Source organism: Lonchura striata, chromosome 2, assembly GCF_050655825.1.
Source record: "Lonchura striata isolate lonStrDom1 chromosome 2, ASM5065582v1, whole genome shotgun sequence".
Classification (NCBI taxonomy): Eukaryota; Metazoa; Chordata; class Aves; order Passeriformes; family Estrildidae; genus Lonchura; species Lonchura striata.
Window position 1 is genome coordinate 115,345,197 of NC_140704.1, and position 23,177 is coordinate 115,368,373.

Below are 23,177 nucleotides of genomic sequence, written 5' to 3' on the forward strand. Positions count from 1 at the left end.
ACGACCTCTTTTTCATGTTTCTTGTGTATAATGCCAGTATTTAGAAGTCTGGCAACTCAGACTTTTTTCTGCCCTGGCTGAAACACGGGGATAAAGATTAGTCACAAGAAATACCACTTGAGGTGGCCTTTTTTTGCCAGTGCTGCTAAAGTTTCTAAGGGTGCAGCTTTGTAATCAATTATTTTGTCAGGGAGGTTGGTTTTAGCTGTCACTGGCCTGGCTACTTGTTCCTCAGCTTGTGGCAGCCCTTCTGCTACACCAGTAGAGTTGTTTGTGCAGCTGCACCGTGAACTGGACTGCATAACCGGTCTGGGAGAAAAATAATCCAGGAAAAAAAAAAAAGAAAAAGGATTGTTTATACCTTGAACCAGGCAACACCATGGGTATCACATAGCTGGACAGAAGCACAGCACAGATGAAGGCAGGGGCACAGTCAGAGGTTTGGTGTAGGCAAAGCCTATTAAGGAAAGAAGTGGATGTGAACCTGCCACCTGAGATACCCTCTCAAGTGAAGTATCAACTATGAGTGTTAGCAGTTCTTGTGTTATCCTCTTAGTGCAGCCATGCCAGCCTTGCATCCCTCTCCTCCACACAGAATACAGCCTCTGCTAATTTGCTCAGGCACAACTCGTGGGTGAAATGCCAGTCAGATCATTAAACAGGAGGGACTGAGTTGGTGCTGGTGGTGGTAATGCGTGAACAACAAAAAGTTGAAAGGTGGGAGAGGGAGGAGAGTAAGAAGGATTACAAAATGGTTTTTTCCTTTAGTGGATCAGTTAGCACAGGTAATCAATGTATAGTTTGTATATATGCATTGCCAGCACACATGGAGGCCTGCAAGTGTCAGAAAGAAAGATAAAGGCAGCGTGTTATAGGTTATGCTTCAGCAAAACTAAGTTCAAAGTCACAGTAACTTTTTTCTTTTTTAAACAGCTCATTTTTAAAGCCTGGCAGGGCAGGAACTGAGACAGGAGTGTGATCTAATTACTGAAAATCTAATATATTCATTCTTTCCATTAGTTCTAATGCACTTTCCGAGTCCTTTAAAAAAATTGTCTGTTGGAAGAGGATCTTTCATGCTGCATCTTCCCAGCTGAATGCTGCCTAGAACAGAACGTCCAGCACTGTTTGTTTTACTCACCGTGCTTTTATTCCTGCAGACTTACGAGGTGCAGAGCGTGCTGGGAAAGGAGGTGGGGTTATTGAACTGCTACGTCCACTCCACAACCACTCACCCCAACTGTGTTGCGCTGGAGGAAATTGTTCTCCTGGGAGCTGCAGCAAGACAAAGTTGAACTCTAGTCAGCTATTACGGTATCTGTGGACTTTGTAATGAGATTATCTGTTAACTAGTGCCACAGATAATGTATAATGCAAGTGTGATAAGCATTAAGATAGTTTATTAAAACTGTGATTTATAAAGCACATTGTGCTAACATCGAAAAAAACATATATTATTCAACTTCCTGAACTCTTTTTCTGATCAGTGCAGAATCTAAGAATACAGTTCTTTGTTGTGTTTGCTGTTATGTAATGTAAAACATGTTTTTCTGGAAGTTTTGAATGGTTGTGATTTATTTTTATTTTTAATATTACTGTATTTATTATGTGTCAATTTAAAAAAAAATTACTGATATTTTTGAAATAAATACCTTGCTATGGCAGTTGGTTTAAGCTGAGTTTTATCAGTATATCCCAGACCTGCTGCAAAACGCCTGCGTGGTATGTGAATTCTGAGTTATCACTTTGCAATAGTTGTTATAAAGACAGAGATTTGGACACATATAAAGTTAATGTTTTACAGCTAATTGGTCTCTCAGCATAGAAGTTGTGTGTTATCTGTAGCTTCCCACAAAGCGGGTGTTTCACTGTAGTTTTCTTTTATGGGTAAGCAGCAAACTGCATTGTAGGCCACACAACCACCCCCACCCAGACTGTGGAGACTACAGATCAGATAAATGCCAGAATCTTCCTCTGTGTGCATTGCAAGAGTTCATTTAAGAATTAGAAACTGTGTGATTTTTTTTTCCCCCCTTACTCTTTCAGTGTTTAAAAGCCCCTTACAGGTCAGAGGAGGAGGAACAAGTGGTTTTAGCGCAGGTCCCACATGTGATTAACCAGCAGAGAAGGAACACCAAACTTGCCACACTGGTCATATCTGTGGCTTAGGTCAGTAGTGAAAAGTCTTATGGATGTCACAATTACTAAAGAAATGAGCCAGCTTTTGAATGCCCCTTTCTTCCCCACCGCCTCCAAGGATTTCAGTCTCTTACCTGCCTCCCTGTAAGGAAAAAGGAGATGACAGCCCATTCCTGTGTAGAGGTTTGTATGTGAGGCTGGGCTTGCCCCTTCAAAACCTGAATAGACTTGAGTCTCTGGGAAAACTGGAGGTGCTTGTGTCAGGCCATTTTTCTCCAGTGTCCTAGAGATGCTGTAGGTGCTCTAACACTTCACTACTGAAATTTAGACAAGTTGCCCTGGATGAGCAGCAGCGTTGCCACTCTGTCACTAGCAGGGATCAGTGAAAGTCTTTGTGATCACTGACTCTGTGATGAGCAGCAGTTGCCCACTCTCACTTTCACTAGTCAGGATTAGTGAAAGTGTCCAGGTCCTGCAGTGGGCTGAAGCCTGAGGGTGCATCAACACCTCTGAGACTCACTACTGAGGTGAGCTCTGGTCCCTGCTATGGAATATGTTAGTGTAGGTGCAACTTTGCATTATCTAGAAACCCCTTGGAAGTTTTTTTAACAGGAATTTTAACTAGTGGTATTCTTTTAATAGTGTTTTTCTGGTCCTATACACTTTTTTTTTATTTTTTAAGATATAGAATACGGTATTTCTGACAGAGTCCTGCTCACAGAGCAGTCTCTTGATGTGCAGCTGCTTGGTCCCACCAGCGCCACGGCAACCCCTGACTCAGCACTCTGGCTCAGCGATGCGGCTCCGGGGGGAGCAGACTTGGCAGCCACCGCGGCCGAGGGGTCTCACGGTTGTTCCCACCCCTGCATCCTACTCTGGATGCTTCGGGAAGTAACGCAGGAGCCCTCGCCCCCAGCCTTGCCCTCACCTCCCCTCTCGGCCCCTGGGACCCCCTCGCCGTATTCCCCGCCCGTGTTCAGCCCCTCCCGGGCAGCACAGCTTTCCCCGCCGCCAGCCCCTTGCTATCACGAACAGAGAAAACGAGAGCAGGGTTGATTTAAAATGCTTTTCTTTATTCTTAGAAATGCTGTAAAAATTGATATAAAAGGTTGAGCATGCTCAGTCTTTTTTTTTTTTTTCCATCCTACTGTCTAAAATACATGGGATTTTGAATCATTTTAACAGATGTACCATAGCTGCATCGGTATGAGTAAAATGTAGAAAAGACGAAAACTACCATTACAAAAATAATTTAAGGGGAGAGAAGAAAAAAAAAATAATATATTTAGCTTTTTTTTCCCTTTTTCGCAAAGTTTCGTGGTGAAAGACCCAGGCATCGCTCCACGTCGCTGCCGCATTCCGAGCGCGGCCGCGGGCCGGCAGGTCCCGCCACGGCTCCGCGCCTCATGCCGCGCCCGGCCCGGCCCGGGGCGCCGCGGCACGGCCCGACAAGGCTCGGCACGGCCCTCTGAGGTATTTATCCACCGTCTCCCGGAGTCCGTCTCTCCGTCCCGCTCCCCCCCGGTTACCGGCAGTCGGTGCCCGAGCCGGGCTGCAGGAAAGAAGCGCCGGGCAGCTGCTTGAAGAAGTGCCGGAGGCTGGTCAAGTCCCGGGTGAGCTGCTCGATCTTCTTGTGCAGCTTCTCGTTCTCGGCCGAAAGCTCCAGCAGCTTCTGCTGCATCTCCTGGTTGCGCCGCTTCGCCTTGTCGCGGCTCTTGCGCACGGCGATGTTGTTGCGCTCCCGGCGCTGCCGGTACTCGGGGCTAAACCTGTCCACGCACTTCTTGCCGCCCCGCTCCTTGCCCGCGGCGGCGGCGGGCGGCGGGACGCCCTGCGCCGGCCCGGGCACGGCGGCGGCGGCGGCGGGGCCCGGCGAGCGGGTGCTGCAGCTGGAGGGGGAGCTGCTGCCCGGCGGCTCGGGGGACGTGGGCGGCGTGGGCTGCCCGCTCAGGTTCATGATGGTCTGGGCGCAGGTGGCGATTTGCGAGGGCAGCAGAGAGGAGGAGAGGTCGCTGTCGCTCCAGTCCGGCTCCTGCTTCAGAGCGCCGCGGGAGGAGAAGGAGGAGGAGGAAGAGGAGGAGGAGGAGGAGGAGGTGGTGCGGGGCTCGGAGCCCAGCAGGGTGGTCATGGCAGCGCCGAGGTCCTTGGCGGGGTCGCGGCCGGCGCCGCCGCCCGGTGGCAAGTACTCGCCGTATTCCCCGCCCCGCTCGGGCTTGTGGTTGCTGTTGAAGAGGTCGGCGAAGAGCTCGTCGTTGCAGAGCTCCAGGTTAGGCACGGCAGACATGGAGTCAATGTAGGAGCTGAAGTCGATGGCGCTCTCGTCCTCGTACATGGCCGGGGCGGCGGCGCTCAGCTCCGCCAGGTTGGTGCCGCTGCCCCCCAGGCCGCCCCCCGCCTCCTCGCCGCTCATCCCGCAGCCGCCGCGGGCCCCCGGCTTGCAGGCGGGACCCGGCCCGCCGCCGCTGCCCACCTTGGCGTCGTAGAAGTTGGCGGGCTCCAGGCACCAGCTCTTATAACATGCCGGGGAGTCCAGGCTGTAGAGAGCGGCGGCGCTCATGGGCGAGCGGGACGCGGCGCCGCACGGCCGCGGCGCGGGGGCTCCGGGGCGCGGGCACCAAACGCCGCTCCGCGACGGCCGCAGCTCCAGCCTCTGTCACGGGCAGGTGGGAGCGGGGCCGCTGCTGCCGCTGCCGCTGCTCGCACCGCTGCCGCTGCTCGGTGGCACCGGCGCTGCCGCTGTAGCCCCGCCGTCGCCTCCCCGAGGGGGCCGATCCGGGCTCGGGTCACGCCGTGAGCAGCGGTAGGAGGCGGGGATGGGACAAGGCGTCTCAGGACCTGGGAGTGAAACGCCCGCTCGGTCCCTTCTTATACGGCCCGCGCCCCGCCTCCTGCCCCAATGACGGGGAACGACTGTTCCCGGCACCCCCGGGGACCCGGGGGCGGGAGCGGGTGGGGTGCGCGGCCGCGGAGGCAGGGCTGCTGCCGCAGCGAGCTGCCACCTCCCGGCGGAGGGTGGCCGCGGTCCGAGGTGCCCCCACCGCGGGCATGGGACGGTGCGGTGCCTTTCGGGGCCTGCCGCCCTCCCAGCACCGTCCCGTCCCCGGAGACCGCTGCCCCGACGCCGGTACCGGCGCCCCATTCCCCCGGCTGAGCTTTGACTTTCCCTTTCCCGCGCGGGCCAGCGGAAAAGCTGGCTGGAAAAGCTGATTTTAGCCCGCCACCAGCACCGTGCTGCATTCCCCCACGCGCTTCCCCGGCGGCGCCTGGGATGGAGCGATACGGGGAAGATGCTGCCTGCCCCACGCGTGTCTCTGTGCATCACCCGAGCGCCCTCCGGAGGCTCATCTCCCTTCGCCGGAGCACGGGCAGCTTCCCTCGAGGAGGATGTAAATCCGCCGTTCCGGGGAGAGGGTGGCCACTTGGATTTCTTCTGTCAGGACCCTGTGGTGGGACAGGGGTCTCTGAGGCATCTCTAGCTGCCTCACACTGTCTGCATGAAGTTATGCCTCTTAAAACCTTACATTAAGTTATTATGCGTGCTGTTGACCCCTGCCACCCCTTGCATCCCACAAACTACTGCTGTTAAATTGGCAAGTACCAGAAAACTGAAAGTACTTTCAGCTAAAATATAAGTTTTCTAGTTCCATAATAGTTTCTAAAACCCTGGCTCCACCCCCAGGTGCTGCACTGACTGAATTAGTAAAGAAACACATAACAAAAAGCCCTTACATTTACTTTTTTTTAAAAAAAGTATTTATTTATCTTCCAGAAGACCCTTCTATATTTAAATAGGACTATCGCAGGCGCCGACTTTCCAGCCCAGCACCCAGCTGACGCTGCTGGCATGGAGCTGTGCCCTGCGGAGCGCGGTGCCACTCGCCCGGAGGTGGCCGTGGCTTTCTGGGGCTCGTGGGGACGTGCCGGTCATGCCGGGCCTGCTGCCCCTCTCCGGGCAGGGCTCCATCTGCCGCCACCGCAGCTGTTGCAGGACCGCAGCTGTTTATCACAGGGGTGTGTATTTTAACATAAGTAGCTGGGAACAAGACTGGTACATGCTCTCCCTTTGGATGTAAACTCCACGTGGGAAGGTTTGTGGGATCAGGGTAAGTGTGCAGTGCCTGGCAGGTGAGGTTTTGCATCTGGCAGCTAAGGTTTCGCTTGGAGAGGCTTTGCTTTTAACTCTAGTGCTGCCAGATATGTTTAAATTAACTTGATTTCCTTTCTCATCAGAGGATTGATCACACAAACTCTTATCTACACACAACCTCCATCTACACCAGCATTAACCATTGAACTTGACAGTGACACAAGAAATGGTTGCTTTTGTTTTTTTCACATTGTCAAAGAAATAATACGCCCCAAATCATTTTACATGTTATTTTTTGCCTTCTATATACCCCAGACCTTCTCTGGGGGTCTGTTCATGATGCACAGTTCTGCACCACCTGTTCCTGGCCTGTTCCCTGTCACCTATCCAGCAGGGAACATCGTGCTCCTGGACCCTTTTCCTCTGTATAAATGTAGAGGAGTGCACGAGACATGGGATGGCAGTTAGAAATGAGATGCGGTCTGATATCTGCTGTCTCTCCCCTTGCTCTGCTGGAAGGAGTGAGATCTCACCCATTGTAGCCATAAAATTATGATTTGTCTTGGAAAGCACTCATTTAACTGTTTGCTTGCAGAGCTGTGTTACGCTTCCAGCTCACTGCAGCCCTTACCCCAAAGGTCAGCCAGCGCTGGCATGCCACTGTGCCAGCCTGAACATGCCTATTTAATGCCCATCATGTGTTACTCCAAAAAAGACACCTAATTCCCAGCCAGGTCACCCGACCCCCACTGGGCACCTTGCCTCCTGGCAATTACATTCTCAAAATCCCTCAACAGAAGGCAGAGAACTGCTGTGTAAACCTCAATATAAGCCATCTGTGTCACTTCTTAGCCCCACCACAGAGGGTGCAGCATTGCCTGCAGGGTCTTCAGGACCTGGAGGTGTGTTCAGAACTTGTGGTTGGACCTGTCAATGCCTGTCCCACAAACCCAAGCAGCAGGAGCCACCCCCTGGAGGGCGAGTTGTTTGTGTTTGTTGCTGAGCCTGGGATTTCAGGAGAATGTTTGAGGGGGTTCTCCACGTGCCATGCAGGATGTGAAACCGTGGGGTGCTGCAGCACCTGCAGCAAAGCATCCAGGAGCATGTGAGCAAGTGATACCTGGCACTTAGCAAAGCAGTGCACTGGAGGCAGGATGACATCCATGCTCTGCTGTTTCCTGGGGTGGATTTGTCTGGCATCTCAGCAGCTGAATCTGTTCCCATCTGCACATGTAATTTCATGAGCAGAGGAGTACAGACAAGCCCTTGATTTCCCTCATCTGTCCTGCTGAGTACCTGACCCACCGAGTCACAGCTTGTCTCTGAGATCCAGTAATTTTAGACAGCAGTAAGAAGCAGGTGATCATCTGAATTTCAGAATAAATTCTTTAAAACTTCCTTGAGGTTCATGCTCCAAATCAAGGAAAGTATTTAAACCTGGCAAGAAAGGACAAGAAACTTTTCTCCAAGAAGCAGAAAAAAGACAAAACTTAAACTTACTCTGGACTGCTGGCTGTGAATCTGAGAAACACCAGGACCCTGACCCTTTCAGGGACAGCAGTTAAATCACAGTTTTCTGACTGGCTTTTCCTCATGAATAGAGGACAGGCCACGCAGGGAAAATAAGGAAAAAGGGTAATGCCTCAGCATGCTCACCTCCAGCAACCCAGCCAGGCATGCAGGACTTTTTGGGACACTGGGACTGGGAATGTGGCAAGGCTGTGTCTGGGAAACCTAAGGAGCCCTTCTCTGCTTTTCATGCTATGGACTTGAGACAGAACCAGCAGGACCTCAGGTCCTGGAGGATTCATGGGTGAAGACAGAGCTGACAAGAGGGAAAAAGATGAAGCACTGGTTTGCTGGGTTTCTCCTCCCTGCAAGAAGCAGGGAGTGCAAATATCCTTTCGTTCATCAGCTGGAAGCCAGCAATGGCACATGGGGGCTGACAAGGGAATGGGACGCCTAAATGAGGAGGTACAAGATGTCTGGGAGAGTCAAAAACCCTGCCTGCACACTCCTAGGGAGGAACAATACCTGCCTAAGGTTCGTGCTGGCTCTTGTCAGCCAGCATGGTGACTGCTGGACAGCCCCTTGCTGCCTACTCGTGCCACCTCTGCCAGGGCTCATGTCTCTCTCTTGTCCTCAAGCACTGTCACAGTATTTTGCTTGTACTGTACTTCTACATCATTGCACTGATCCTGCCTGTGGCCTCCCTACTTTTAGCAGCTGAAGATCTTGATGGAATTGAAAGGATTTTTCCTTTTAGCTCATTTAGTTGAATCTCTGTGTTTTGTCTTGCTGCAGGCAAATTTAAGCCCCAGTGATGTCAGCCCAGGCTGGGTTTGTCCAGCTGCACCTGTGGCTGCTGAGCTGTTGAATAAGATCATCCACGTACCAGGGTCCCAAAAGGCCAAGCGCTACTGCAGCAAAAGGCATCAGAACCTGTGCTCCTTGTTTTCTCTCACTCCTCAGTGGACACTCAGAACTTTTTCCTGATAGAAGTTTTGCATGAATTTCCATTCATGTGACCAAATTGACAGCTACGTCTTCTGTGTAATCGAATTAAATCTTGTGTTCTATAATTTATTGTGTAATGGACAAGTAGAGTCAATGTTGGCTTCTTCTATCCATCAAAAAGAATAAGAACCCCACCCTGTAAATAATGTGGAAACTGTAGCCCAAGCTTTTCCAGTCCCTTATGGCCACTTTTTCATGTTATCAGAATGGTTTGGGTTGGAAGGGACCTTAAAAATCATTTAGCTCCAACCAGCTTGCCATGGGTCAGGACAACTTCCACTAGCTCAGGTTGCTCAGAGCCCCATCCAACCTGGCCTTGAGCACTTCCAGGGATGGAGCATCCATGCCTTTTCTGTTCCTATGTCACATCACTTTCACAGGGAGAAGTGATCCCTCCTAATATCTAATATAAACCTAATATAACCACCTTCAGTTTCAAACCATTCCGCCTCGTCCTGTCACTACAGACCTTGATAAAAAGTCCCTCTCAGTCTTTCCTGCAAGCTCCCTTTAGGTACTGAAAGGCTGCAATGGGGTTCTCCAGAACTTTCTTTTCCCCAGGCTGAACAGCCTCTCAGCCTGCCTTCACTGGAGAGGTGCTTCAACTCTTTGATCATCTCTGTGGCTTAAAAAACTTCCCAACCTTTTTGCAACAAGAAAATAGCCCTCCAAACACCCTATTCTGGACATCTCTTCATTTGACATAATGCATGTAGCTTTGGTAGTTTTGCTACAAGACCAGTGACACCATTTGGTGCTGTGGGTGTCTGCCAGGGTGTGAGCTTTCTGCATAGGTGACATTTCTTGCAGGAAGCATAACTTAAAAATTAAATTTTTAAAGCCCATGTAATTTCCAAATTAGGCACAGTATTAATAAAGTGACTCAACAGACCCTCAGCCTCAGGGGAAAATAGTTTTAAAGCAAATCCTTATCCTTGATTTTGAAAAACAAGAATTTTGGAGAGAAGTGTCTCTCTATATAGATGCTTACTTTTGGAAGCAGCTGGCTCAACCTGTGAGACCAGAAGAGTTGTAGGAAATTCCTTATTCTATATCTGAATATGAGCCAAATTTATTGTTTTTGTGGAAAGCTCATACCCTCCTTCCTGTGCCCAAATGTGTGTTGGTGCTGTATCACCTTTCAGCCACAGAGACCTGAAGATAACATTTAAACTGGGGGGCAGTGGTGGGGACTAAGGGGGAAAATCTTGAGCACAAGAAGCAGCATGCAGAAACCTCTATCAGCTGGGGAAGGAGGCAGTAGGCGGCAGTTCCAGAGTTTTCCTCTGGATTCAGCAGTACTGTTATTCTTAGCTAGAGGGAAATTATAAGATTGGCAGGGATGGTAAGGATTAGCTGAAACATGACATCATTCTATACTCTTAGAAAAATCTAGTGGGAATATATGCTAATTTTTTACATAACTTTTTAGCTACAACTAATGTGTTTCCAGATGTAGTGCCCATCCATCCAGTTATTTAATCTGAAAAGGAAATACTCTGCTGTGCTTGTGAATAGTTCCCAAGTTTTGTTTTGCATCATGAGACCTGATGCAGTCTCTAACTCTGATCTTCACATCATCTTAACTCTTTTCCAAATAAACCCACCCCCGTAAAGCACCGAGCCCAGCAACCTGAGGTTTGCATTGTGTCAGTACCTTCCTTCCTCCTTCACAGGCTGGCTCCAGCCTTTCCACTCAGCTGCTGCATCTTACTGAGAGCAGGCAGGCCTGGCAACAGCAGCTGCCATTCACTTGTGTTGGAGGTTATTTCCAGGACCATTCATGGTGAAAGCTCCCTAAAGAAAGTTAGGGAAACTCCACTGGCTGTGCACAGGATGTGTCTCTGTGTTGAAGACCCAGCAGCCTCGTGGTTTGTGCCTCAGCTGACACATGAGCTAGACAAACACATGACTAATAAGGGCTGACGTAGCCGAGGCTTCCCACTACTGTGTTTATTCTAGGGCCAAAATGGAGCTTTTAACTATTTAAATTGTCATGAAGGTGTTCTGAGCCCATGCCACTTTTGCCTGTCTCACAGGCTTTCACCCCCAGCCTGAGGGCTGCTCCCCGTGGACCTCAGGGGGCAGAGAGCACTGGTGGTGACCCCTAGCCCCCTCCCCTAGGAAGGGCCAGGCTGCACTCTAACTACCCTTCCCAAAGGCCAAGGAGGGAGCCTGCTGTGCATAAACATCTGCTGTTGCCGAGGATATCCAAAGCCCTACGAGAAGAGCCTCGTTAAAGTATAAACCTAAACTTTGTCCTCTGCAGTGCAGGTCAAAGTACCCAGTAACTATCTAAGGTATGTGCCAGAAGTGCCATTAAACACCTCGTACACCCAGCCACTTAATTTTCAAATGTCCCCTGGCTTTTCATGTTGCCTTTTTTATTGTGCTTTAAACTTTCTCATATTTGTAGTGACAGCATGAAAGCCAGGATACCTCACCTGACCGAGTTTTAGTCATAAGATTGCAGTCCTAATTGTTAGCAGAGATCAAAAGAACAAAACACCATGACATCTTACTGAAGTGTATATAAGAACAGACTGTATCGAACTCTTATAAAAAAAATCTCCACCCCACTGTCCACTAATTATCATAGCTATAAATGGGCAAATGTGTAAGCTTTTTGTGGTTAAGTGCCCTAAATGAACTTTTTAAATGAGGTATACAGCTGAAAGTTTATTTTTCAATGTTTCCTCTACAAAAATACATGGAACAATAATTTTAATTAATAAACTGATAAAAATGTCTTGACTTTCTTAATTTATAACACTATTGACACAAACCATTGAGTATGTTTATTAAGAAGAAAGATAACAAATAGTAATTGTTGCTGGAAAGTATTTGAAACAGAAAAGCTCCCTCCCCATTCTATAGGCCTCAGCAATCTTCCTCATTGTTTTTCGTGGAGTTGTATCCAGAAGGTAGACTTCTCTACTCTCTGGCTGAAAGATTCATTTGAGACTGGTGCCAGCAGCAGATGTGGCCCTCAGTGAGACCAGAACTGCCCCAGTGCCACAAAGGCAGGAATGATATCTTGTAGGCAGTGAAAGGGCAAAGACTCATTTTTATTACACCCTTATGATGATTATTAAAAGCCTCAATGAAATCTGTATCTACAGTAAATCTGGGTAATGAGCAACAGTAGTGTTTGAGAGAATTATTTTTCTCCCTCACTGCAGTTCAAGCTCAGCTGGGATTTCAGCCCCACAGAGCTGCTCCTCAATCCCCCCAGAGAGACCTGGAAAGTGTGAAAACTCAGGGGCTGGGATCAAGACAGGTAATATGTTAAAGCAAAAGCTGTGCACACAAGCAAAGCAAAACATGGAATTCATTCACCACTTTCCATGGGCAGGCTGGTGGTCAGCCTTTCCCAGGAAAGCTGGGATAACAGTGACTTGGGAAGCCAGACACCATCATTCTGAACATCTCCCCCCCTTCCTCCTTCTTCCCCCAGCTCTACATGCTGAGCAGGACACCCTATGGTATGTGATAGCCCTTGGGTCAGATGGAGTTCAGCCATCCTGGCTGTGCACTCCTGGACTCCTCAGGGTGTGAGACAGAAGAAGCCTTGCCTCTGTGCTAGCCCTGCTCAGCAATAATGAAACATCCCTGTGTCACCAACAGTTTCCAGCACAACCACAGCCTCACTCCAGCTACTCTGAAGAAAATTAACTCAATCCCAGCCAAACCCAGCACACCTGAGAACTGGCTGCTGGAGACAAAGAATCACATCTGGCACAACCTCCACAGTTTGGCACAAGCAAATTCCAAAGTGCAGTACATTCCTGTGCTGTGCTGCAGTTATGGCAAAAAGCTTACTGTGCTCAGCTCAGTCGGCAGTGACTGTTTCTGGCTTGGGCCAAACAATATTTTGGAAATCACACAGTGTGAGCAGTGCAGACTTCCAAAGGACAAAGATAACAGGGTATAACCTCTAATTGCTAAAAACAGTCTCATCATTACTATCTCATTATCCAGTAATGAAAAAGCTGTTCAGGTACTTTAGGTTTAATCTAGAGCTAAGAGCCATTTTCTGTTTAATTTCACCATGTGGTCCACTGATATGAAAATCTTCAAGTTTTAACTACAAATGATGTGTGGCTGCAGAATGGTTTCAGTTGGATTGTCATCAAGGTCTCTGCAAAAGAAAAGCACAGACTCACTACATTGCTGCACTGATGCCCACAAGTTTGTGGGATATGAATCTGTGCTTTCCACTGAGGGATCTCAGTGCTTTTCAAATAAATCTTTAAGCTCTATAGCCTCTCCAGTTCTTTCCACATTGATTTTAACACAAAGACAATAAAGCTGCTTTGTTAGGGAACCACACACAAGAAAAATAATTTTTAAAAAGAAACAAAAATCACTGCTTGAATACAGCTTTAATACAAAAAGTTTATTTTCTCTATTAGTCAAGTTAACTGGTGATAAAAATAGGTTTTTTTCCTTTTTGGCCTTAAAGTTCTGATCTGGTTGCAGCTGTGTTTTAGCTGTGTCCCTTGGCAGACAGAGTTGCAGATGGCAGTTCCTCACATCCAGGGTTCCCATCCTTCCCAGACTCTACCAAGAATATTGGGGTCTGTTGCTTGATCAATGAGGCATCTCACTTGGGCCTCCTCTGAAAGTCCATCCTCTGGCTCTTTGGCTCTGATATCATGATTAGGGTTACCACGAGCCACAGCTGCAAAATCATTATAAGCAGGTGACCGCTCATGGCCCAGGCGCAGCTCATCACTGAAATTGAGAACACAAAAATAAGCTCTTACTAAAAGAAACAAGCAAAAAATTTGAGATGGATCTTTAAATACAAAACAGCACTTGAAAAATAAAGTTTGAATTGAGATCAAGATGTGGAGGCTGCTCAAGAGCTGTGGAAGTCTTGGCCAGTGAAGACTGATGGTTTCAGGTGTCCTTTACTAGTGGCTATTTACCATGAATATGCCAATCTTGTCAAAGGTCTCCAGCTGAAAGAAGGATGCAGCAGCTCACATCCAAGCTGTTGATCTCTTTACCTGCTCTCTTGATTTGTGCCTATAATAAGTATTTTGCTGCCTCTTCCAGTTCAGCCTTGACCGCAAAAGGGACTCCTCCCAAGTCCTGCACTTTTCAGTATTTGTATGGTTTTAAAACAGGCTTGCTTTCTTTGCTTTTCTGTCTTTCCCCTGGTTAATCCAAAATGATTTTTTAAGAGAGGATGGAAGGAATTAATTGTACTGAACTTAAAAGACATTCTGGCTTGAGCCAGACTTGACTAGACTGACATAAAAATCCTGAGAATGCCACCAGATTTGAACTGGATGTTTCTCGTAAGCAGCATTCCTCCATGCCTCCCCTACAGCTGGTACAGCTTCCATTTCAAGCAATCCTCCATCAGAAGCATATATTAATTTAAATATTATCCCTACCCTAAAAGCAGTGGAGACTGCTTTAAAGAACAGTAGGACTGAGGAGTATGAGATTAAGCAGCCTGACAGGGAGAGGAGGCATGTGTTGCCAGGAGCAGTAAAACTGCTCAGAAGGCCTGAGCTGGAGCAAGTAAACTCACAGGGAGATATCTGGTGTTTTGGCTGGCAGGGTGATTCAGAGAGCTTGAACGTGGACCAAAATGATTCTGACAGAAGGTTTGCTGAAATTTTGCCCTGTCTGTCTCTTCTCTTTTCCTAGCCTCCATTCTATCCAAAGGGAGCAAAATCTGACTCGGGAGCCTTCCAAAGCTCTTAGTGGAACAGTTTGAAGCAAAAGAAGAGCATCTTACCAAGTGATTATTGCTGGATTGGCACCTCTAAGCTTTCTTCTGACATAGTTGACCTTTTGTAAAGGGTACCAGTTTACTTCAGATGTGTTTATTTCCTTGATCCATGTGCCTCCTTTTTTCAGCTGTCTTTGTTCAAAGTTCTAAGGAGAAAATATATTTGTCCTGTTTATCATAAATCACACACTTGAAATAGGCTTTTAAGCTGCAGATCATAGCAAGTCAAGCCAGTATCTTAACTGCAGATGCAGTGGAGGACAAAGCAGTGAGATAATATCTAACTTGCCTATGACTTTAATTTACAACTGAAGTTGCTGAAGTGCAACTAGTTTCAGATTTTTTTGTCTGCAACTATTACTTTGATATATACAGTGCTGTTATGTAAATTTAAGAGGTTGAATTCAGAAAGTTGAAAATATTCATGCTGGTGCCATAAGCAGCATAACGTAATCAAGAGTTACCCGTGCCTTTAGGATTATCATCAAAGATAAAGAACAGTAGACTGATAACACAAACATATGCTACTATTTTTTTGTGCATCAATACAGAATTCTGTCATTTTAAATACTTTTAAGTTCAGTTTCTCTGAGTACTTAATAAAAGAAAGAAAGATAAAAGGAGTACTGAGAGTGAGCCTCAACAAATACTTCCTTTTTCATCAGTTTTATTCTTATTACAGTTTAAGAATTTTCACATGAAGAAAAATAAAAAGAGGACAAAACCCCACCTTCCAGTCCAAAGAAGGTTCTTTTACAAATACATCCATGGTGCTGATGAGGAGGTCTGGATCTGAACGATAAGCCCTCAGGGCATGCACCATCACACTGTAAATGAGTCCCCACTCCTTCACTGGCATCATCAGATTAACAAACTGGCAAGTCAGGCGAAAGGGCATCAACTCTGGCACACCCAAAAACTAGCCAAGGGGAAGGACAGTCAAAAGAAAACAAGAAGTAAGAAGCCTTGGAACTGAAGGATTAGACTGGAATATTTTATTCTTTTTAAGCTTTGAAACCCTCTTTGTCACTGCACTGAAAATAATGCACAAAAGTAAAACTAACCAAGTTGTGACATCAAAGCTCTCGTCATGAGTATTCAGTGATAGTGGTTGAAATCACGGTTGAACCATGGAAAACACCACCATATTGACTCTGTGGAGTTATATAGCTCACTGCTTGTCTGAGAATATCTGGACTCAGATACTTTATTCAACTTACTAGAAATAACTTGTCAAGATTATTTTGCATCAGAATAATGGCAACTGAAGAGCATAAAATTTAGTACTGGGAATGCATGAGTAATTGCACATAACAAATGCAAAAGCTGTAACAAATTAGTTGAAAATAAATACCTGTGTAGCTGCACCAAATGCATATCCAAAGTCTATTCCCACCATGCCACCTGTCTCCTTGTTAATCATGAAGTTGGACAGATGCCGGTCTCCAATCCCAAGTATCCAGTGGCTGATGCACATCAGTGCGTGCGAGCTGGCAAAGTGGGAGCGCAGGGCCAGGAAGGCCTCGGGAGATGTGCTCATTTTCACAAAGGCTCGCCTTAACAAAACAGAACTCACTTGTTGAATGCAGAGAAACACCAGCATTTGTTTCACAGTGTGCAGCCGTCAGCAGCACTTACCGTAGCAGGTCTTCTGGAACGCTGCTCTCCCTGCTTTTGAAGGATGTGACCGTTTCTGTACGGTTGGCATTCCTGCAAAGTAGGGAAGAAATAAAGGTGGCTGCTGGAATAACAGCCTGCTAGATGTTGAAAGTCAAGATACGCTCGTGACCGCAGCAGCATGCGGTGCTTACTCCAGTAAACAGCACAGCAAGCTACAAAGGATTCACCCCCTAAATTTTATATCGTATTAGAAGTGCCCCATCCTCCCTCCTTCTCCCAATAGTTATTTCCAAGACTGACATTTCTAAACAAAAAAGAGTATGTGGTTTTGTGTATTTTCCTCCAAATTAAGTTATTAAGTTGATGGGTTAAGTTTTAATAAAGCAATACAATCATGTTCTTGGACAGTCTCTTCCAAGCAGATGAATTAAGGCCCCAGTTACATCTCTCAGCAGCAGGCTGAGGCTATACTGACACTAGAAAGTAGTGCAGCAGAGGGGAAGCAACAGAACTAAAGAACTGGTGCTGAGGGCACTCATGCCATGCAGATTTGGGGAAGGAGGCTTTGTCCTAGCCTATATCCATTTCTGAATGCTTGTGAGAACTGACATGTGCTGGGTGCTTTCCTTCCAGTCTACTTCCCTCTGACAGGAGCAGAATCAAGAAGTAGAGGACAGCCCTTTAGTGCAGCAGACTGAAGATGAGTGGGGGTGATGGAGACTTACTTGAAAAGCATGTTCTGGATCTGAATACAAATATTAATTCAGTTAAACAAGTCAAAGTTTTCCTTTAAAAAGCAAGACACTGGTTAAGCAGGTTATGAGCTTATAAGAAATGCTCTGGACACTTCACTTTACCACCCACAGAGCTAGATCTAGGTAGGTGTGGAAATTCCTCTGAGAGGATGCTCAAATCAGAACCTAAACCATCGAATATTCTTAATTTCTCAGTGAATCATGGTAATTTTCTCTGTCCAACTCTAGCAGATGCTTGGGTTCTGAGGCAGCCTACCTAACTGCATAATCAGGAACAAGACGCCTAGAAAATAAAGTTGAAGAGCAGCATCTGCTTCTAGACACTTTCTAAAGGAAGTGAGCAAGCTTCTGGAAGCCTTCCTGTACTCGGGTAGGATTTTTGGCAAGAAGAATTTTGCAAAGCATCTCCAGGAAGACAAAGCAGTAAAATGAGCAAAAATCAGATCTAGCCATCATATTATGATGCAGACCATACTTTTTTCCCCTGGAATTTCTACATCTCTGCATGTGTGCACACTCTAGCTTCTGTATTTCACATGCAGTTCTCTTTTGAAACCTACCTGTACATAGCATGGTATCGAGAGATGCCCTGTGCTTTCCCACTCATCCTGGACAGCCACTCAGAATAGGTAGCACGAGGTCCTCTTGGGCTAGGGACAAAAAAAGAAAAGCACTGATGATTTCCCTGTACTCTCTATTTGGTTATCCACAGGCTGTGTGCTGCTCTGACTCATGAGATTTTTATGCAAAGGAAAAGTCAGGAAGCTACAGTCTACATTAATTTTAGCCTTGCTATGGAAATTAAGTTTATGCAGAGTATAGTCTGATCCATTCACCAGCTTTGAACACACTTCAGTCATATCTGACAGAAGATTAGACATCTCAAAGGTGTTAATTTGTCAATAGGTACTGTAAGTACCTCCAGAAGAAAGATCCAAAATAATTTCTCCAGGGAGGGAAAGTTGTTGTTGACAGTCTTGTAGCCTTTGAGAAGCATTATGTAGTCCACCACAGTACATACTGCCCTTTGTCCTTCCAAATGGGCAGGGAATGCAGGAAGGCAGCTTGCTATCTCCTCAGTGTGCACAAGAGAGGAGGAATGGGTGCTTGAACTTGGGGTATTAATCCATAAGAAGCTAGTATTCATTAGTCACACTGCTTATGCAATAATTTGACTTTTTTTCCCATCTTAACTAAATACAACAGACCTTAAACTTCTATTTCAGAGGCAGCAACTTAGCAGAGCAGCCACCTTCTGTCTTCCTTCCAAAGCATGCTTTGAGATAGAGAATGCCATTTCCATTTACGAAGCATATATCAGTTACAGACTGTAGCCCATCACTTTGGGATAAAGGAATTCAAAAATTCAAAAAGTTGTTCCCCCCCAATCCCAACCAACATTTTCCTTTGCGAGTGCTGTCACTTAATCATAGCTCAATATAAAATGTCTTAATTGTCTTGACTGAATAACATGAGAAAATATTAAAGTCTATATACACAATAAAGCAAAGGGTTTTTTTTCAAATAAATTATGACCTGCTTTTAGAAAACATTGATCTTCTACACTGAACATATAAATTTCCTCCCTTCATGAGATCGTTCCATGTGAGTCTTATTTCACTTTCCCACTCAGTGAATTGAGATCAACTTAATACCACCGCTGTTCATAACAGTGAATTAGACAGCAGTAATGCAGGAATTCTAGCAGCTCCTAAACTGCTCACAAATCAAATAACCATAGAAATAAAGACTCTTTGGAGTCCAACCTCCACGCTGGAGTTTCCTCTAACTGGCTCCATAAATGTTAATTAGTAAAAACAAATGGTGACAACAATACTCAGACAAACCCAAACAGAGATTATGTAATTGAGAACCACATTTGTAAATTAAACCACATTTGTAAATTCCAGGATAGAACTAGGCTTGAAATGCCAGAATTAAATCAATTTTACTAGTATTCAACCTGCAATTACAATCACAAGAAAGCAATGTAATTTATTCAAATCCAGCATTTGTGTCAAGTCAGAGAAAGTGCTCTGTTACAGTTGTGTTCTGTGCATTTGCTGCCAAGTTCCATCCCCCATCACTGACTCACTGCTGAAGCCAGGTTCTCAATAGCTCTGCCTCTACTCCCTTCCCCTGCCCCTCATTGACCTAAGTCCATTTCCTGCCTGATCAAATCAAGAGATCAAAATCCTCTGCTTGTAAAATCATTCTGCTGATAAGGAAATGGTGATGATAATGACGTCACACACACGATTATAATTATAAGTCTCTTGTTTAAACAAGCTGGGTGGAGGATATTCCAGCTACAATGGCACTCATTAAACAAACAGTTGCCAATTACTAATTTGGGTCAGGAAGTACAAACTGCCTCCTTGCTTATAAATGCTTTTCTTTTATTCTTTAATTACAAAAAAAAAAAGTAAAATAAAATCCTGCCACAAGACTGTCAGTTATCCAAAAACACATCAGTAGTGGTTTCTATTAGAGCAGACAGCTAAACCAAGCATCACCTGTAATAGCTGGTATCTTCCTCTTCAGACATGCTATTTTTAAGGAATTCTTTTAACGTACAAGTATTTTCCAGCCACTTGATGAGTCCCAGTCTGGAACAAAGTAAGTCAGAGATAACAAGTAGCTCAGAGCTGAACTTTAGAGGAATGCCACAAAATGGGAAGCAATACATTCTATTACCTGTTAAAAGAAGGTTAAAAGCTACCAATTTAAACATACTCCAAAAAAACAGTTTTCACACAAAGCAATTTCAATGTTGTTTAAAAGGAAAAGTAAAAAAAAAAAAAAAAAATTAAGCCAAGGCACAAAACACTCTCAATCTGAATCTGGCACACAAAATACTCACTTTCCAACATCCCAAAATTAATAGATGTTAACATAAGGATTTCTGTTCCTTCAAGATAAACACCTACCTTGTTGTCATGGGGATGACCTGGTAAGTTTTTAACTGCATATTTCTTTGGCTACATGTAGCATCTTGGGAAAGGATAATGTTCATTACATCAAACAGCTGCTCAATGCGTTGGTCTTGTCGCAGGTCTTCACCACCTTTGACAAGAAAAGGATACTCCCGCTCATCGCTGCCTCGGATTGTTATACGTTTTGGCTTCCTCAAGGATTCCATCACACTTATCTTGGAAAAAGACAGGAAAAAGAAAAGTATCTGTGACAGAAGACTTGGTCTTACAGAATCATTGCTGGAATTAAGCATATCTGTCATTCCTAGATGACATAATCAAGTTACTCAATTATAACAGAAAAACAAATGCCCACTTGCAGCCCTTCCTTTGTATGTTGCAAGATGTGCAAACAAGCAATGACTTTGCTACTACCAAATTCTTCAAATGCTATATTATGGACACAGATTTTACCACACAGGATTCTGACTCAATCTTAAAAACATACCCTTTCATCAAATCCAGAGATTTTTGCATGGTACTCTGGCAGTGGTTTCCCTTTTCCGTCGTACTGACCTGAAGTGGTAGTAGAAAAAATATATTAATACATAAAAAATACATTAATAAAATATATTAGTACATTAAAATAGCCTGATGCTATTTTAAAGTGTGCTTAACACCAGAACACACATCCAAATGTTTTGTCAAACTGGTAGAATGACAGCCATGAATAAAATATTTTTAAATGCATAAAAAAGATACAACATACACATACTATGATTTTGTCTGAATTACTGATAGCCTTTCCTTGTTTAGCTGTTAGAATCAAGCTTTTGCTGGTTTCAGAAGACACAACCTTTTTTGAACTAGATTTAAACATGTATAAGATTTATGTATCAGATTTCCTGGAGTTAGGCCTTTAGAAAAATACTAAATTCTTAGATAAGAGATACAAGCTTAGATACAATTTTAAAAATCAGGACTACATTTAAGAACAGATTTAAGAGATAATGAGTGAATAGAATTATTTCAAGTAAGGCCAGATAAGGCTTAAGGCTAGAAAAAAGGGTCATATAGCCAATATAAGAAATAAAGCTCAAGAGCAACTTTCTTGTAAGGCACAATTCACTATTGACACTGAAGGGAAACTTACCAGGAACCTCCAGTTCACTCCTCAAGAATTCAGCTTTGAATTCACTCATCCATGGTGAACATTCTTTGAGGTTCCCAGGTTCTTTATAGGTTTTGATCATTTTTGAGTAGAGAGCACTTGCAATCACATCGAAGGCATTAGTTTTCATATCCAACAGTTCTGAACCATCTCTGCCAAAATGATGATCCAGGTCCTTCCCAAAAGCCTAACAATCATTTATAGAAAAGAATCCTGTTTACACAGTGCTAGAAACTACCCAAGAGCACCAAAAGGGTATCTTCCTATCTATACACACAGCTTGTTTAAATATTAGGAAGAAATTCTTAATATAAACCAGAACAGGTTGCCTAGAGAAGTTGTGGATGCCTCATCCCTGGAAGTGTTCAAAGCCAGGCTGGAAGGAGCCCTGAGCAACCTGGTCTAGTGGGAGGTGCCCCTGGCCATGGCAGGGGTGTTAGAACCAGATGATCTTTAAGGTCCCTTCCAACACAATCATTCTGTGACTCTATGAAATGTTTTACATGTTTTATTTACTATCAGATTTATTATTTGTGAATTTATTACTGCCTAGCAATAATCTTGGACACAGAATGCATAAATCCATATTTTAAAGGATTTTATATATCCTGATATAGGAAAAGAGCAAAGTTTTGGACATGGATCCATTTAATGAACAAAGTAAGTATTATCTACAAATAGTTAACTGAATTGACTTCCTGTATTCATAATTCAAGGTACTAGAAAAACCAAATGTTGCTTCTGGGACCTGGTATTAATGGCTTGGAAAGATATTTTTTTTTTTACTGACTGATCATTTTTCTACCAAACTATGAAGACACAGCTATTTCACTGAAGTAAATGAAAATACAAAAAACATTATCCTTTTGAGGAGACTGCTACAGTCACAAACATCTTTATCACTAAATCTATTTCCAGATTATGAGACTGAAATACTCCACATAGTAGAGCAATTTTATGTGTTGGTCAAGAGAGACAACTTGGTTTTTTCCCCAGCAAGGGCGCTAGAAATGATACAGTTATTCTCACAGCACACTTTGTTTCTTCATAATAATGAATCATAAAAGCAAAGACTTCAGAATCTGTGCACCATCACCTTGACTCTCTTCTGCAGCTACTCTTTGCCCTCCCTCTTCCCTTTAGCAGAGGGGAACAACCCTGATATCCATCTCCAGCATCTCCCTTGCTCTTCACTCTGTATCATCTAACAGTGCACATTTCAGCATTTTAAAGAGCCATAGATTTTTTTTTTTTTGTGGGGGCACACAAATAATCCAAACAGCCTTTGTGCTTATGCCTGCTATGTCTCTTGCTGTGCATGTACCCTGTATAGCTGCATCCCTCTCCCTACCCCCACCCCTGTCACTAGCACATCCTGCATATTCTTATCCCCCACTCTTAAGTTTGAAGTCATTATCATCAAAGACCTATCTTATCTCACAGCAACACATTCAGAGGGCTAGTGTGCCCCTAAACTCCCAATTACCCTTTCTGCTTCATTATCACTTCACCTCCTCCCGACTCCACCTTACTCTCATCCTCCACCTTTCCCACTCATGGGGAAGGAATCTCCTTACAGACACCCAGGTTAGTTTATCTAATGCTAATGTGACATAAGGATGGCCACAATGGGAGACAGCTGGATGCACCCCGCCCTGGCCATGGGGCTATACACATACAGTACAAGCAAGCAGTCAGGACCTCCTTCTGCAGGAGTATCACTCTCCTGGCCTCAGCAACTTGCAGCTCAGGGATTTCTGGACCCGGGGGTGTGCATTTGTATGTAACAGCTCTTAAAGCATTGCCCCCTCTCTGTGCCATTGCCTGCTTGCTATTTGAACCCATGAAAGCACCTAACACCCTGCAACAGGAGTTCAGCACCTAAGTGTGCACTGAATGAGGAAAGACTTCTCACTGGTCTGAACCTGCCACTTCCATAGAGTATTTACTTCCTCTTTGGTGCTCCTGATAGAATCACAGAATTGCCAGGGTTGGAAAAGACCTGTAAGTTCATCAAGTCCAACCGTGGGACTGATGTTAAGAGCTTTACTGTGTCTGGCATAGCTGCATCTTTTCCAACTGGAGGAATGCTAAAGTTGCTTATGCAGTGGTTACTCTGTACCTCTGATTATTCTTGCCACTTTGAACCTCATCCAATTTTACTGTATCTGTGCAGAGAATACTGCAGAGGAGGACTATAATGTTCAAGAAACCAGAGTCA

At 45.1% G+C, this 23,177-nt stretch overlaps 3 protein-coding genes and 1 pseudogene across 10 annotated transcripts in view; 2 read left to right on the plus strand and 2 right to left on the minus strand.

Moving 5' to 3' along the window:
* SPIDR (scaffold protein involved in DNA repair) overlaps positions 1–1,664 on the plus strand; it is a 194,030-nt gene extending 192,366 nt beyond the window's left edge. For all 5 annotated transcript variants that reach the window (XM_031504029.3, XM_085573794.1, XM_085573791.1 and 2 more), the window contains one exon: positions 1,161–1,664. In XM_031504029.3, coding sequence (XP_031359889.3) covers positions 1,161–1,295 — 135 coding nt within the window. In that variant the 3' untranslated portion in view covers positions 1,296–1,664. The remainder of the gene's footprint in view (positions 1–1,160) is intronic.
* A 1,527-nt stretch (positions 1,665–3,191) lies between these two features.
* Positions 3,192–4,962, minus strand: CEBPD (CCAAT enhancer binding protein delta). The gene has a single exon (XM_021536574.3). It carries the CDS (start codon positions 4,694–4,696, stop codon positions 3,665–3,667), a length of 1,032 nt encoding a protein of 343 aa, XP_021392249.2. The 5' UTR covers positions 4,697–4,962; the 3' UTR covers positions 3,192–3,664.
* Positions 4,963–5,006: 44 nt separating this feature from the next.
* LOC146768385 (uncharacterized) lies at positions 5,007–23,161 on the plus strand (annotated as a pseudogene). Its single transcript, XR_014950187.1, has 3 exons — positions 5,007–5,733; positions 5,932–6,150; positions 6,753–23,161. The product of XR_014950187.1 is annotated as an uncharacterized LOC146768385 (transcript).
* The window catches only part of PRKDC (protein kinase, DNA-activated, catalytic subunit), an 80,540-nt gene continuing 70,476 nt past the window's right edge, over positions 13,114–23,177 (minus strand). For all 3 annotated transcript variants that reach the window (XM_085573789.1, XM_021536576.4, XM_085573790.1), the window contains exons 77-86: positions 20,939–21,143; positions 20,294–20,361; positions 19,801–20,021; positions 19,387–19,479; positions 17,431–17,520; positions 16,134–16,205; positions 15,850–16,051; positions 15,226–15,414; positions 14,502–14,641; positions 13,114–13,480 (exon numbers count right to left, since the gene is read on the minus strand). In XM_085573789.1, coding sequence (XP_085429915.1) covers positions 13,276–13,480; positions 14,502–14,641; positions 15,226–15,414; positions 15,850–16,051; positions 16,134–16,205; positions 17,431–17,520; positions 19,387–19,479; positions 19,801–20,021; positions 20,294–20,361; positions 20,939–21,143 — 1,485 coding nt within the window. In that variant the 3' untranslated portion in view covers positions 13,114–13,275. The remainder of the gene's footprint in view (positions 13,481–14,501; positions 14,642–15,225; positions 15,415–15,849; positions 16,052–16,133; positions 16,206–17,430; positions 17,521–19,386; positions 19,480–19,800; positions 20,022–20,293; positions 20,362–20,938; positions 21,144–23,177) is intronic.